Raw genomic sequence first — 16,907 nt, 5'->3', positions numbered from 1 at the left:
AAGAAACATGAAGATATTTTGTAGGATGGAGCAGAATCAAAGATGGAGGAAGCATGGCTAAAGACTCCGTTGTGTGAATAACTTTTACTCAAGTGGGATTTGTTTGTTTTATTATTTAAATCTTTTATTAAACTTTTTTCTCCATTAAAAAAACACAGCAAAATAACATTTTCATCCAAAATATACACAATCCCCTAAATTTTACAATCCCACCTCCCCACTGCCCCCTTACCAAACCCCTCAACGATCTACCCCGGTCCATATAGCTCTTCCCTTCTCTTTCCACCTTTCCATTTTATACCTCTGATCTTTCTCCTTGATCCTCGTTTCCAACTCTTCCTTTTTCTTACTATTCTTTCTTTCCCTTCGACCTTTCTTTTCCGTTCTCCTATTCCTGCTACTGCCTTACAAAACATTCCCTTTATTCTCCCACCTCCAATCAGATCTCTGGGCCTCTCACCACTTCCGTATATTTTCCAGAAGAAGAAACATGAAGATATTTTGGAGGATGGAACAGAATCAAAGATGGAGGAAGTTTGTTTTATCCACAAACAAGTGGAATTGTTTGTTTCATTATTTAAATCTTTTATTAAACTTTTTTTTCCATTACAAAAACACAGCCAAATACCATTTTCATCCAAAATACTAACAATCCCCTAAATTTTACAATCCCACCTCCCGACTGCCCCCTCACCAAACCCCTCAACGATCTACCCCGGTCCATATACGTCTTTCCACCTTTCCATTCTATACCTCTGATATTTCTCCTTGATCCTCGTTTCCAACTCTTCCTTTTTCTTACTATTCTTTCCCGCTGACCTTTCTTTTCCCTTCTCCTATTCCTGCTACCACCTTACAAAACATCCCCTTTATTCTCCCACTTCCAATCGGATCCCTGGGCCTCCCATCACTTCCGTATATTTTCCAGAAGAAGAAACATGAAGATATTTTGTAGGATGGAGCAGAATCAAAGATGGAGGAAGCATGGCTAAAGACTTCGTTGTGTGAATGACTTTTACTCAAGTGGATTTGTTTGTTTTATTATTTAAAACTTTTATCAAACTTCTTTTTCATTACAAAAACACAGCAAAATAATATTTTCATCCAAAATATAAACAATCCCACCTCCCCACTGCCCCCTTACCAAACCCCCTAACGATCTACCCCGGTCCATATAGCTCTTCCCTTCTCTTTCCATTTTATACCTCTGCTCTTTCTCCTCGATCCTTGCTTCCAACGCTTCCTTTTTCTTACTATTCTCTCTTTCCCGCTGACCTTTCTTTTCCCTTCTCTTATTCCTACTACCGCCTTACAAGACATTCCCTTCATTCTCCCACCTCCAATCAGATCCCTGGGCCTCCCACTACTTTTTTTCCATTACAAAAACACAGCAAAATACCATTTTCATCCAAAATACAAACAGTCCCCTAAATTTTACAATCCCACCTCCCCACTGCCCCCTTACCAAACCCCCTAACGATCTACCCCGGTCCATATAGCTCTTCCCTTCTCTTTCCACCTTTCCATTTTATACCTCTGAACTTTCTCCTCGATCCTCGTTTCCAACTCTTCCTTTTTCTTGCTATTCTTTCTTTCCCTTCGACTTTTCTTTTCCCTTTTCTATTCCTCCTATCACCTTACAAGACATTCCCTTTATTCTCCCACCTCCAATCAGATCCCTGGGCCTCCCACTACTTCCATATATTTTCCACCTGCCTTGAAGCCGGACCATCTTCCCCAATCCTTTCTAAATTTGCCCATATTACCTTCGTCTAGGGCAGATTGACCAATCGGGTACTCGGGCACAAACTGAAGGGGGAAAGTGCTATTTATTAGCACTGCCTACACTAAAGATGGCTGTGGGAGTCAGCCATGGCAGCAACGTCCAAACCCTGATGACATCTATGGAGGCCTCAGAGGAAGATGGCCCCTTCTCCTCTGCCCCTTCTACACAGCGGCCACTGTACAGTGCCACCCATTCAGGGAGGCTGCATTACACCTGCCTAAACCCCCCCCTTCCTTTGACAGATGCTGTCACCTCATACATTGACAACAAATGGTGAAAACCAAGGAAGCAAACAACATAATCAGAATATCTGGCGGGCAGCTGCCCTCGGTTAGACTGGATAGGGTTTCTGTCCTCATCTCGAGTTCATTGTCAGAGTGGTCATCCACTGCAAGTTGTTCAAAGGCCTCAGGTGTCTGGGTGATATGGGTAGGCACAACACCCCCACCTGGATAGAAGTTCAAGTCACTTGGTGCTTTTCTGACCACGCTTCTATTTCATCTTGATAAGCACACTGCTTTGTATGGCTCTGCTACGCAGAGCCATGCAAAGCAGTGTGCTGGAGCTGACAAGAGAGAGATCTGTATTGTTTACATACAGTTCTCTCCCCCGTCGGTATTACTCGTCGATCACAGGGTGCTGGCGAGTAATTACCGTCCAGGACCTGGTGTTTGACAGCCGAGGCCGTGAATGGTGGCAGTTAGGGCTCGCGCGCGCCCCCACCCGGAAATACAAAATCACGCATATATATATGTGATTGTGCGCACCCCTGCCACCCTGTAGCAGTATTTCTGTCTATAGGGCGGTGGTAAAGTGGTTAACATTCAATTACAATATGACTTGTGTTACAAATATATATATATATTATGCTATATGTATATTTTTTTTATTTGTTATTGTTTGAATAAGTGGTAACAGTTGGCATTGTTTCTTTGCAGGCGGAGTAGGTTGTAGCTCTGCGAAGAGTAACAGATCTGCCACACCTGTGGACAACGATGTGCAGGTAGGACATACTGTCCAATGGGATATCATGTACTATCATTTATAATACTAGATGTCAGTGTTTCTCAACCTTTTTTCGGTCAAGGCACCCTTTAAAATGATGGACAGTCCAGAGGAACCCTCTAAAATTATGAACAGTCCAGAGGCACCCTCTAAAATGATGGACAGTCCAGCGGAATCCTCTAAAATTATGGACAGTCCAGAGGAACCCTCTAAAATTATGGACAGTCCAGAGGCACCCTCTAAAATGAAGACAGTCCAGAGACACCCTCTAAAATTATGGACAGTCCAGAGGCACCCTCTAAAATTATGGGCAGTCCAGAGGCACCCTCTAAAATTATGGACAGTCCAGAGAAACCCTCTAAAATTATGGACAGTCCAGAAGCACCCTCTAAAATTATGAACAGTCCAGAGGCACCCTCTAAAATTATGGACAGTCCAGAGGCACCCTCTAAAATTATGGACAGTCCAGAGGCACCCTCTAAAATTATGGACAGTCCAGAGGCACCCTCTAAAATTATGGACAGTCCAGAGGCACCCTCTAAAATTATGGACAGTCCAGAGGCACCCTCTAAAATTATGGACAGTCCAGAGCAACCCTCTCAAATTATGGACAGTCCAGATGCACACTTTAAAATTATGGAGAATCCAGAGGAATCCTCTAAAATTATGGACAGTCCAGAGGCACTCCAGTCTAAAATGTAAAAACTATTTTAATAGTTTTATATATAACGCAGTGACATCCACACATTTAGGACACCCAACATTAGAGGTGATTTATTCTTCCAAATCAAATACACTTTTACACACTGGTACTGACTAGTATTCCAATGTTTTAAATCTGCCTAGCAACAAGAAAAATAAAAAAAAAATAACCCAAACGCAAAACACATCAAAAACGCAGCAATAACGCTGAGCTGTGATTATTTGACCTCCCATTTGATGGTGCCTATGTTGTTCCTGGGTATTCTTCTAGCCACCAATGTAAGGTGCATTTTTCCACTGACCCCCCCCCCAATGAATTGGTTTTAGCAGGGGTTCCTTGAGACCTGAACATGACTTCACAGGTTCCTCAGAGGTAAAAATGTTGAGAAAAACTTCACTAGATGCTGACACCCTAAAAATCATCACCATACAATATTTCTTTCAGGGCTATCAAGTCAAAGAATCTCTGAAACATGTTCTGGGATTGCGGGGTGACTCGGACCTTCAGGTAGGGTGTGGCAAATTCGAAAAAGAATAGATTAGGTTCTACAGTTCACCTCACCCTCAAAATCTCATTTGCCTCCAACACTACATTTCCTAGCATGTACAGTTGTGTTCAAAATAATAGCAGTGTGTTGAAAAAAGTGAATAAAGCTCAAAATCCTTCTAATAGCTTTTATTTCCATCCACACAAATGCATTGGAAACACGACACATTCTATTCCAAATCACAACATGAAGAAAAATACATCAAATTTGTGTTGTTCCTCTAAAAAAATTGAAGAAAAGTGAATATTAGACGGTTCAAAAAAATCGCCATGTTTGTATTCTTCTTTACAAACTCAAACATTCACTATATAAACTGAGAAATGTTTGAAGATTTTACTTTCCTTTGAATGACTTCATGAATATTTGGTTGTAGTCGCACTGTTTCTGAGAACTGCTGTACATCTGTGTTGCATGGAGTCCCCCAACTTCTGGCCCCTGTGATCAGGTATTCCAGCCCAGGATGATTGGACGACATTCCACAGTTCTTCTCTATTTCTTGGTTTTGCCTCAGAAACTGCATTTTTGATGTCCCCCACAAGTTTATTGGATGAAGATCCGGGGATTGGGCTGGCCACTCCATAACGTCCATCTTGTAGGTCTGGAACCAAGATGTTGCACATTTACTGGTGTGTTTGGGGTCGTTGTCTTGTTGGAACACCATTTCAAGGGCATTTCCTCTTCAGCATAAGGCAGCATGACCTCTTCAAGTATTCTGATGTATTCAAACTGATCCATGATCCCTGGTATGCGATAAATAGGCCCAACACCGTAGTATGAGAAACATCCCCATACCATGATGCTTGCACCACCATGCTTCACTGTCTTCACAGTGTACTGCGGCTTGAATTCAGTGTTTGGAGGTCGTCTGACAAACTGTCTCCGCCCACTAGACCCAAAAAGAACAATCTTACTTCCATCCGTCCACAAAATGTTGCGCCATTTCTCTTTAGGCCAGTCAATGTGCTCTTTGGCAAACTGTAACCTCTTCAGCACACGTCTTTTTTCCAACAGTGGGACTTTGCGGGGACTTCTTGCAGATAGCTTGGCTTCACATCGGCGTCTTCTAATTGTAACAGTCCTCACAGGGAACGTCACACCTTCTTTCATCTTCCTGGAGCTGATTGTTGGCGGAGTCCTTGCCATTTTGGCTATTCTTCTATCCATTCCAATGGTAGTTTTTCGCTTTCTTCCACGTCTTTCAGGTTTTGGTTGCCATTTTAAAGCATTTGCGATCATTTTAGCTGAGCAGACTATCATTTTCTGCACTTCTTTATATGTTTTCCCCTCTCCAATCAACTTTTTAATCAAGGTACGCTGTTCTTCTGAACAATGTCTGGAACGACCCATTTTCCTCAGAATTTCAGAGAGAAATGCACTGTAACCAGCATGTCCAACATTTGCTGCCTTCCTTCCTTAAATAAGGGCAATAATTGCCACCTGTTTTTCAAAGAATGAATGACCTCACTAATAGAACTCCACACTGCTATTATTTTGAACACGAATTTCATATATCTATATTGTACCGCGCTCCAAACTATATAACTATAAGTGCTTTAAATAAATTATAAATAAATATTGTGTATCACCAATAATTCAATATTAATCTATAACCATGATGCTTAAATCCATAATTGCATAATATTTAAATCCATGATTAAAGTGAATCAAAAAATTAGTATGCACAAAAAACTGCGTGCATGGAAAACTCATAAAAGTGAAAAAATGAAGTGAAAATAAAATATAAAAAATAAAATAAAATAAATTGAGAAAAAAGTATATATAAGTGAATAATAGTTCAATTCATACAAGTTGAGATGGTAATGTAGTTCAATCTAATCTGCGTGGTAAGTCAGTGTTCATGACATGAACCTCTCTCTCCTTCCTCCTCTCCTTTCTCCTCAATACAGCCTTATTTCAATAGGGACTTTATCCTCTAGTTGCTTGGCTTATTCCTGGAACTGATATTTTGCCCACTGTAGGATGATCCATTTCAAGGATAAGGCCATTGTGTGCCACCTTCCACATTCGAGCCTTGCGGGTCACAGAGCTTTTTATATATATATCTCTGCCAGATATTAATCTCCTCCACTGCCTCCACCGACCTTGATCCTCCTCCAGGCAGTAAGTAACACTCCAATAACTCCCCTCATACAATGAATTCAAGCATCAGGGCAGGCCAGAGAGCTTCCTTCGTGTCCCAGGAGAGCTCTCTGAAGCTCTCCTGGGACACGAAGGAAGCTCTCTGGCCTGCCCTGATGCTTGAATTCATTGTATGAGGGGAGTTATTGGAGTGTTACTTACTGCCTGGAGGAGGATCAAGGTCGGTGGAGGCAGTGGAGGAGATTAATATCTGGCAGAGATATATATATAAAAAGCTCTGTGACCCGCAAGGCTCGAATGTGGAAGGTGGCACACAATGGCCTTATCCTTGAAATGGATCATCCTACAGTGGGCAAAATATCAGTTCCAGGAATAAGCCAAGCAACTAGAGGATAAAGTCCCTATTGAAATAAGGCTGTATTGAGGAGAAAGGAGAGGAGGAAGGAGAGAGAGGTTCATGTCATGAACGCTGACTTACCACGCAGATTAGATTGAACTACATTACCATCTCAACTTGTATGAATTGAACTATTATTCACTTATATATACTTTTTTCTCAATTTATTTTATTTTATTTTTTATATTTTATTTTCACTTCATTTTTTCACTTTTATGAGTTTTCCATGCACGCAGTTTTTTGTGCATACTAATTTTTTGATTCACTTTAATCATGGATTTAAATATTATGCAATTATGGATTTAAGCATCATGGTTATAGATTAATATTGAATTATTGGTGATACACAATATTTATTTATAATTTATTTAAAGCACTTATAGTTATATAGTTTGGAGCGCGGTACAATATAGATATATGAAATTCACATCCATACACCTGGAGAGGGTGTAATAAGTACCTAGCGATCTAAATATTTCAATTAAGCACGTTAATTAATTTAGTAGGGGTTCACTTTATTCAGTACTTAATATTATTTCTATACACCGTATTTATTGCTGTATAAGTAAGAAAACTTTTAGTGGCTCACAAGTATTTAATTAATTTGCATTTTTATTATTTTGAACACGCCCCTTTCAATGAGTGATTCAATGACACAGAATCAGCAGCATGCATGTCATGACTGTTGGGTCTGTTGGATTTCTATTACTCTACTACACCTGCTAGGAAATTATGTGATCAGCTATTAGTGTCATATTCTTGTCAATCCAAACATTATACTGTTTTATTATACTTGTATCTCCCATACTATATTCTAAGAAAGGATCTATATTCTAAGAACGTCTCTTTCTTAAATAAACAGAAAGCTGCCACTAACTGTCATTTTACTGTTTTACAGAGACAACATTCTGCCAGGAGAACAAAGAGATTTGTTGTTACTGAGGCTGACGTTCCAGGTATATGGAGCTGGTGTTTACTTTCATTACCACTGATACTTCTAGCTACTGTCTTAACATGGCTTGTTTATTCAAAATTATTTTGCTGCTCCATGTTATGGGGCCATAAATACAAATCAACTTTATGACTGTTATGTCTTATTCATATTATTTACACAAGACATTATATTACACAGAAGAAGCCCTTTTCCTTCCTCTTTGTATTCAAAACTAAGACCATAGATCAGTGGTCTCCAAACTGTGGCCTTCTGGCCGAATGTGGCCACTTGCTTGCCTTTATCTGGCCCTTAAGGCACTATTCCTCCCACTGACACCAATGATGGGGCACTATTCCTCCAACTGATACCAGTGATGGGACACTATTCCTCCCACTGATACCAATGATGGGACACTATTCCTTCCACTGACACCAATGATGGGACACTATTCCTTCCACTGACACCAATGATGGGACACTATTCCTTCCACTGACACCAATGATGGGACACTATTCCTTCCACTGACACGAATGGTGGAGCACCATTCCTTCCACTGACACCAATGATGGGGCACTATTCCTCCCACTGATACCAATGATGGGGCACTATTCCTCCCACTGATACCAACGATGGGGCACTATTCCTCCCACTGATTCCAATGATGGGGCACTATTCCTTCCACTGACACCAATGATGGGGCACTATTCCTCCCACTGATACCAATGATGGGGCACTATTCCTCCCACTGATACCAACGATGGGGCACTATTCCTCCCACTGATACCAACGATGGAGCACTATTCCTCCCACTGATTCCAATGATGGGGCACTATTCCTCCCACTGATTCCAATGATGGGGCACTATTCCTCCCACTGACACCAATGATGGGGCACTATTCCTCCCACTGATACCAATGATGGGGCACTATTCCTCCCACTGATACCAATGATGGAGCACTATTCCTTCCACTGATGATACCAATGAGGGGGCACTATTCCTCCAACTGATACCAGTGATGGGACACTATTCCTCCCACTGATACCAATGATGGGACACTATTCCTTCCACTGACACCAATGATGGGACACTATTCCTTCCACTGACACCAATGATGGGACACTATTCCTTCCACTGACACCAATGATGGGACACTATTCCTTCCACTGACACCAATGGTGGAGCACCATTCCTTCCACTGACACCAATGATGGGGCACTATTCCTCCCACTGATACCAATGATGGGGCGCTATTCCTCCCACTGATACCAACGATGGGGCGCTATTCCTCCCACTGATACCAACGATGGAGCACTATTCCTCCCACTGATTCCAATGATGGGGCACTATTCCTCCCACTGACACCAATGATCGGGCACTATTCCTTCCACTGACACCAATGATGGGGCACTATTCCTCCCACTGATACCAATGATGGGGCACTATTCCTCCCACTGATACCAACGATGGGGCACTATTCCTCCCACTGATACCAACGATGGAGCACTATTCCTCCCACTGATTCCAATGATGGGGCACTATTCCTCCCACTGATTCCAATGATGGGGCACTATTCCTCCCACTGACACCAATGATGGGGCACTATTCCTCCCACTGATTCCAATGATGGGGCACTATTCCTCCCACTGATACCAATGATGGGGCACTATTCCTCCCACTGATACCAATGATGGGGCACTATTCCTCCCACTGATACCATTGATGGAGCACTATTCCTTCCACTGATGATACCAATGAGGGGGCACTATTCTTCTACTGATACCAATGATGGGGCACTATTCCTCCCACTGATACCAATGACGAGGCACCATTCCTTCTACTGACACCAATGATAGAGATTTCTCTTCCTACTAATACCAAACCTCCTACTGCTCACAAGTGTTATGTAATTACTTTACCCCCCAATGACCACCAAGCCTGAGGCATTTTCTACTCCCATTGGCCACAATCCTAAAGTCTGAAGGACGATAAACTGGCCCTTTGCTTAGAAAGTTTAGAAACGCCTACCATAGATGGATCAAAACTCGCCCGGCTCAGCAGGGGCTGGCTGAATTTCGACCAGGGTGTGTCCCTCCCTGTCTATCTATCTATCTATCTATCTATCTATCTATCTATCTATCTATCTATCTATCTCTCTAACTGATTACACAGAGGTCCTTCAGCAACTTTGTCCTCCACTTGACTTTAGTCAGTCTTGCTCCTGCAAGCAAAACATCCTTTAAAATATTAATATATATTGTATACAGTATATGTATTTTTAACTCAGAAATGACTGTGTCTTTCCATTCTACTTTTAGATATTCTCCAAATGGCATTTCAGCAAGTTCAGAAACCACTTATAGGGGGTCTCAACCTCACAGTGAGTATACCAGTGAGAACTCTTGCACACCGGCAGCTGGGCATGTACAACGTAGTTGCCGGCATCCTTCCTCCATGCCTGTACATGGTACTCGTGTTTCAAATAGCACAGCTATTCATGTCAATGGGAGACTGTACGCGGCACCTGGGCTCCTTAGGCGGAGGACATACGTCGGGATTTATGTTGAATGGGCTCAGCCGGCCCTGGGCAGGAACCCTTTACAGTTGTAGAGTAAATATAGCTGTTATATCTTGTAGGTGTACAATTGAGGAGCTAAAGCTACAGTATATGTGTTGCAGTTATGGTGTAGAATGTGCTACAGTTAAAGGGTACGTCTGGCCATATGTGTTCTAGATCAGTGGTTCTCAACATTTTTGAGACAAGGGCCCAGGAAGTAAAAATAAAGTTAATATTCAGACAATAAAAGTATGGGAATTGAAAACATGTATTGAAATGCTAGAGGACCCTGCATGAGGCTCAGTGTCATTGTGGGGAGGGGTGGGGTTGGGTGGTGGAGGGGGTTAGGAGACTCTGCAGCAGACTTGGGGGGTTTTGTAGGAAACTTGATTTCAGGAGGAAGCTGAGGGGCACTGTGGGAGGTTGGGAGGCATTGTAGGACACTGTGGGAGGTTGGGGGCATTGTGGAGGTTTGGAGGCTCTGCAGTAGGCTGGGGGGGTTTTGTAGGAAATTTGATTTCAGGAGGAAGCTGAGGGACATTGTGGGAGGTTGGGAGGCACTGTAGGACACTGTGGGAGGTTGGGGGCATTGTGGAGGTATGGAGGCTCTGCAGTAGGCTGGGGGCACTGTGAGTGTGTGGGAAGCACTATTGGAGGCTGAGGGGTCTTAGAGGGCTTGGTTGGGGGCACTATGGGAGCTGAGAGGCGAGGTTAAGGTATCTGCCACTGGCTGAAAGTCTAGGAGAAGGAAGGCCACGTGGTGATTGGGTGAGGGGATTCTGCAGCAGACTTGGGGGTCCTGTAGGGGATTTGATTTCTGGAGGAAGCTAAGGGGCACTGCGGGAGTTTGGATAGCACTGTGGCAGGCTTGGGGAGCACTGTGGGATAATGTTAGAATTTGGGGGCACTGTGTAAGTCTGGATACTCTGCTGTAGGCTAGGGGGCAATGCGGGAGATTGGGGGGAGGGAAGGCTGAGGGCTCTTAGAAGATTTGGGGGCACTGCAGGTCATTATGGAAGGGGGACATTGAGGGACACTATATGTGCTGGGGAGCACTGTGGGAAGTTGGGGGGCACTGAGGAGGGTTGAAGTCTCTTCAGTAAGCTGGGGGCACTGTAGGAGATTGAGGGGGCTGAGGGCTCTTATAGGGCTTGGGGCTACTGTGGGCCACTATGAGAGGGGGATGTTGGGGGGCACTACATTTTCTGGGAAGCATTGTGGAAGGTCAAAGTATCTTCTGCTGGCTGAAGGCCTAGGAGAAGGGAGGCCATGGTCCAAAACTGGGCCTGGTGGTTGAGAACCACTGTGGTAGATATGATGTAGCTCTAGCTATTCGTTATACAGGTATAGTTATAGTGAGTTGATATCGCTGTATGTATTATGGTCATACTATATTTAGGGGTAGCTGTGGGCATAACCATCATAAATTATATAGATTTATCTGTAGGAGCCATATCCATACCGTGACTGTGATTATAGCCGTACTTATATTTTGTTTTCACTACAGAGCCTGCTGATCCAGTTAAATCGTATGATGCAAGATGAAGAGGATACCAATACAACAAAGCTGGTGACACTCCAGATAATGTCATCTATACCTCAATGTTTATGTCTTCGCTCATTTATTATCTGAGCTAACACTCTATAATGCTGTATTTATGTTTGCATTGTCCTCACCAGCCATTGTAATAGGGATTGATATTTGCATCCTTGTCACTCATGGAGTTGTACAAACAGTTTTTAGGGCTCATGCAGGGGCGGGCTGACCATTCGGGCACTGCCTGATGACCCAGAGTCAGTAGGGGGCCCCATGAGATGCCCCTGGTACCTTTCATAGGCTTTTTTGGGTGTGGTTTGAGTGTGGGCAAGAACACAGGGGCCCCATGATCCCCTATTGCCCGGGGGCCCCATGAGTTTTCAGTCCACCCCTGGGTTCATGTACACGTGGTGTTTGGAAAACTCTTCTGACTGCTGGAAACTGACTGCTGGAAAACGTAGGTTAAAAAACGTCAGTTTAGCCGTATTTGCATACGGCATTTATGCATGTTTTTAAAAGATAACTTCAGGAGACCTTCCAAATGCTCAGAATGCACTGAAAAACAGTAAAAAATTAACTATTTCAGACATTTTGAGAGGAATAGAGAGAGCAGAAGCAGAGAGAGCAGTATGTGTTGAGATGACCTGTCTTTTGTGTTTGTATTCACTATGGATCCCATCATGAGCGTAATGTGGCGCGTTCTACCATTTTTTCCTTCACGTGAAACCTGGAACTGACTGCGCTGGTGTACCGGGTCCATTTGAATACGTGGAAAACGCTTTGCATGCATTTCTGATGATGAAAAAAGGCCAAAGCCCCTGAACTCAACTCAATAACTCAATAAAGACCTATGTGTCCGTGTACACATAGGCTTTTACCAGAGTTTAGGAGCAGCAGATTTTAGGGGCAGTTAAATGTTCTAGTGCAGGGGTGGGCAAACTTTTTGACTTGAGGGCCGCAATGGGTTCATATATTGGACCCGGGGGCCGGACCAAGAGTAGATGAATGATGTGTATGTGTCATCCATAGTAAGTATAGTAATATTCCCCCATAGTAAGCATAGTAATTAATCCCCCATATAGTAATTCATCCCCCATAGTAATTCATCCCCCATATAGTAATTCATCCCCCATATAGTAATTCATCCCCCATATAGTAATTCATCCCCCATAGTAATTCATCCCCCATAGTTATTCATCCCCCATATAGTAATTCATCCCCCATAGTAATTCATCCCCCATATAGTAATTCATCCCCCCTATAGTAATTCATCCCCCATATAGTAATTCATCCCCCATAGTAATTCATCCCCCATATAGTAATTCATCCCCCATAGTAATTCATCCCCCATAGTTATTCATCCCCCATATAGTAATTCATCCCCCATAGTAATTCATCCCGCATATAGTAATTCATCCCCCATAGTAATTCATCCCCCATATAGTAATACATCCCCCATAGTAATTCATCCCCCATAGTAATTCATCCCCCATATAGTAATTCATCCCCCATAGTAATTCATCCCCCATATAGTAATTCATCCCCCCTATAGTAATTCATCCCCCCTATAGTAATTCATTCCCCCTATAGTAATTCATCCCCCATATAGTAATTCATCCCCCATAGTAATTCATCCCCCATATAGTAATTCATCCCCCATATAGTAATTCATCCCCCATAGTAATTCATCCCCCATATAGTAATTCATCCCCCCTATAGTAATTCATCCCCCATATAGTAATTCATCCCCATAGTAATTCATCCCCCATATAGTAATTCATCCCCCATAGTAATTCATCCCCCATATAGTAATTCATCCCCCATAGTAATTCATCCCCCATAGTAATTCATCCCCCATATAGTAATTCATCCCCCATATAGTAATTCATCCCCCATATAGTAATTCATCCCCATAGTAATTCATCCCCCATATAGTAATTCATCCCCCATAGTAATTCATCCCCCATAGTAATTCATCCCCCATATAGTAATTCATCCCCCATAGTAATTCATCCCCCATAGTAATTCATCCCCCATATAGTAATTCATCCCCCCTATAGTAATTCATCCCCCATATAGTAATTCATCCCCATAGTAATTCATCCCCCATATAGTAATTCATCCCCCATAGTAATTCATTCCCCATAGTAATTCATCCCCCATATAGTAATTCATCCCCTCCTATAGTAATTCATCCCCCCTATAGTAATTCATTCCCCCTATAGTAATTCATCCCCCTTATAGTAATTCATCCCCCATATAGTAATTCATCCCCCATAGTAATTCATCCCCCATAGTAATTCATCCCCCATATAGTAATTCATCCCCCCTATAGTAATTCATCCCCCATATAGTAATTCATCCCCCATATAGTAATTCATCCCCCATAGTAATTCATCCCCCATAGTAATTCATCCCCCATATAGTAATTCATCCCCCCTATAGTAATTCATCCCCTATATAGTAATTCATCCCCATAGTAATTCATCCCCCATATAGTAATTCATCCCCCATAGTAATTAATTCCCCATAGTAATTCATCCCCCATATAGTAATTCATCCCTCATAGTAATTCATCCCCCATATAGTAATTCATCCCCCCTATAGTAATTCATTCCCCATATTAATTCATCCCCCATATTAATTCATCCCTCATATAGTATGTCATCCCCCACAGTACTATTCCCCCCCAAGTAGTAAGCCAAGTCCCCCCTGTGTCAATTCACTTACCTTTGCTCTGCGCGTTCCTCTCGCCGTGTTCCCGCGCCGTTCCGGTCTTCAGGGCGGACTGTGAGAGGAGCCTAGCTCCCCTCACGTTCCTCACGCTGCCCCGCCTACACACATTCTGACAGCCAATGTTTGCCACGCTCCGCGGGCCGGATTAAAAGGTCCGCCGGGCCGTATACGGCCTGCGGGCCATAGTTTGCCCATTGCTGTTCTAGTGTATTTTTGCCACCTTTAGTGTTTTTTGGCCAAAACGTTCCTCTCCTGAACGCGATTATTCTACGTTCAGAAGAGGAACGTTTTGGCCAAAAAAACACTAAACAGGGCAAAAATGCGCTAGCCGCGTTTAGCACTTGGACGTTTATCCATGCCAATGGAAAATACTCCTGCCAATCAAATGAATAAACGTCCAAGGCGCTAAATGTGGGTGAACGCAGCTCAACTTAGTACCGCGTTTAAGCCTGTTTTTGCCGCGTTTAGCAGTTTTCTGCTGCCAAGAGAGTTCACAGTAACGACTAGGTGGGTTCACGTGTACATGAGGCCGTAGCGTATAACTTCTAGAGTGCTTTACTTCTCACTTCTTGAAAATAATACATGTATAAAATAAAGTGAGCTCTCAAGAAAAAGCAGCTCTTGCACTAAGGTAACCATAAAAAACCTATCAAACAATAAATAAGAAGTGCAGCGCTAAATAAATAAAAGTGACAAATTAAACTTAAAAAAGTTCATAAAAGTTCATAAATAATAAAATGATGTTAAAAATACAGGATCCCAACTCCAGCAGAACTCGGATGCTTGTGCTTGGAAGTTATAGTAAAATTGCGGACTCAAAGGATGCACATTGAATATGTGCATATAATTAAATCCACCGCAGTCCACTTATGGAAGCGGGATAAGCCAGGTGTATGGTAAACTTCCTTCTAGGTATGGAACAGCACAGCAGAATTTCTTGGGCTGGGTAAAAGGTCTGCTCATCCAGAGGTCCCTTTTAAGGATGGATGGGCTTGCAGGGATTCCCTCCTCTGGGTGCTTGGATGGGCTAAGATCAGGGGCGGACTGACCATTTGGAAACTCGGGTCAGGAGGGGGCCCCATGAGATGGCCCTGGTACCTTTTTTATAGGCTTTTTTGACTTTGGGCAAGGACACAGGGGCCCCATGATCCCCTATTGCCCGGAGGCCCCATGAGTTGTCAGTCCACCCCTGACCAGGATCATGAGAAGGCTCTGTAATTCAATAGCTTCATAAAGGAGCCACACAAAAAGTGCCCATAGTGTAGTAGTTTAAATATTTTATTCCATGGAAGTTATTATAAAAAGTTAGGGTAATAAAATAGCGGTATTGCAGAGTGAACGCAGCACTGACCAAGGATAAAGATGGCCGCCGGACCTTCACGAGGCTCCGGCGGCGTGACGTCAGAGCGTGTTGACTCCTCCTAAAGCTTTTCGTGCCACGCACATCCTCAAACTACTACACTATGGGCACTTTTCGTGTGGCTCCCTTATGGAGTTATAACCAGTCGTTGAGCTTTGTTTTAAAGTTTTATTAGGGGAATTGAACTTGGATGGGGTAAGGGGTGTATGGGATGCCCAAGGGTAATGACAACAAAAGACAACTCCTTAGCAGCTATGTACAAGGTGCAAGTATATTCAGTCTTTCTCCTGTGCTGCTGATGGGTCGGTGGCTGCTACCAGGTCTTCTTGTTCGGCCGCTCCTTCCCTGCTGCAAGGATTATCCTCACTCTGGGGGCCGGTGAAGTCCAGAGCTTTCCTCCTTCCAAGCTTCCCTGCCTGTAGGTGAGCTCCTCTCCATCTGGGCATCCTCCCAGGCTCTCCAGCCTTTCACTTCCTCATCTTCCACCCAAACTCTCCTGCTACTGAGCAGGCTCAGTCACTCTTAAGGGCAGTCCTGACCCCATGCCAAGCCTCCTGTTGGGGATTGGCTGGGATCCCTTGAGAGTGCAGACCAGCAGCTCCCTCCTCCATCCGACTGTTTCTAGAACTTTCTCCAGGAGGAAGTCCTAGAGATCTGACCTAGAGAGCCTCTCAGTTCTGACCCAAATCACACCCAGGCTGCTACTCAGCCTTCCCAACTAACAATTAGAACTCTAGCTCCCCCTAGCTACCTAGGTGGGTGCTACAGTTGAATTTAATGAATCCATAGTTGGATTTAATAATGTTTTTTTCTACCTGGAGCTAAGCTGGGGAGAAAGATTTGGTTTGCATTGGCTTTGCATTTGTGGCAGGCATGTGCAAGGTGGCCAATCCATCTCTTTAAAGCTGAATTCCAGGCATGGCAATTTTTTACATAATGCAATACCATGATCTCCACTAGCTTGGGGGTCCCATGCCGAATGGCTGCCCTGCTGCTTAATGAACACAGGAGGTTGCATGCTTGGTTAGGGCGCCATTCAGAGAACACTTTCCATTTTCTCAGTGAATGCAAAGGGTTCTCTGACTGGACAAGATGGAGATTGTGACATTGCTGTCCTGTCTTTGCACCTTGTCCAATCAGGAAACATTTTCCACTCATTGAGAAAATGCAAAGTGTTCCCTGAATGGCACCTATGCCAAGCCAGCAACCATCTACTAAATATTCAGTAAGCAGCTGGGCAACTACTC

At 43.4% G+C, this 16,907-nt stretch overlaps 1 protein-coding gene across 1 annotated transcript in view; it reads left to right on the top strand.

Annotated features, from left to right (window-relative positions):
* LOC149433898 (polycystin-1-like protein 2) overlaps positions 1-16,907 on the top strand; it is a 54,456-nt gene that overhangs the window by 5,905 nt on the left and 31,644 nt on the right. The window contains exons 3-7 of the mRNA XM_089664310.1: positions 2,725-2,789; positions 3,939-4,001; positions 7,437-7,494; positions 9,789-9,850; positions 11,535-11,597. Coding sequence (XP_089520436.1) covers positions 2,725-2,789; positions 3,939-4,001; positions 7,437-7,494; positions 9,789-9,850; positions 11,535-11,597 — 311 coding nt within the window. The remainder of the gene's footprint in view (positions 1-2,724; positions 2,790-3,938; positions 4,002-7,436; positions 7,495-9,788; positions 9,851-11,534; positions 11,598-16,907) is intronic.

Source organism: Staurois parvus, unplaced genomic scaffold (assembly GCF_062004578.1).
Source record: "Staurois parvus isolate SC_StPar_1 unplaced genomic scaffold, SC_StPar_1.0 ptg001880l, whole genome shotgun sequence".
Lineage (NCBI taxonomy): Eukaryota > Metazoa > Chordata > Amphibia > Anura > Ranidae > Staurois > Staurois parvus.
Note: the sequence above shows the minus strand (reverse complement) of the source record. Positions and strands in the feature narration are given on the sequence as shown.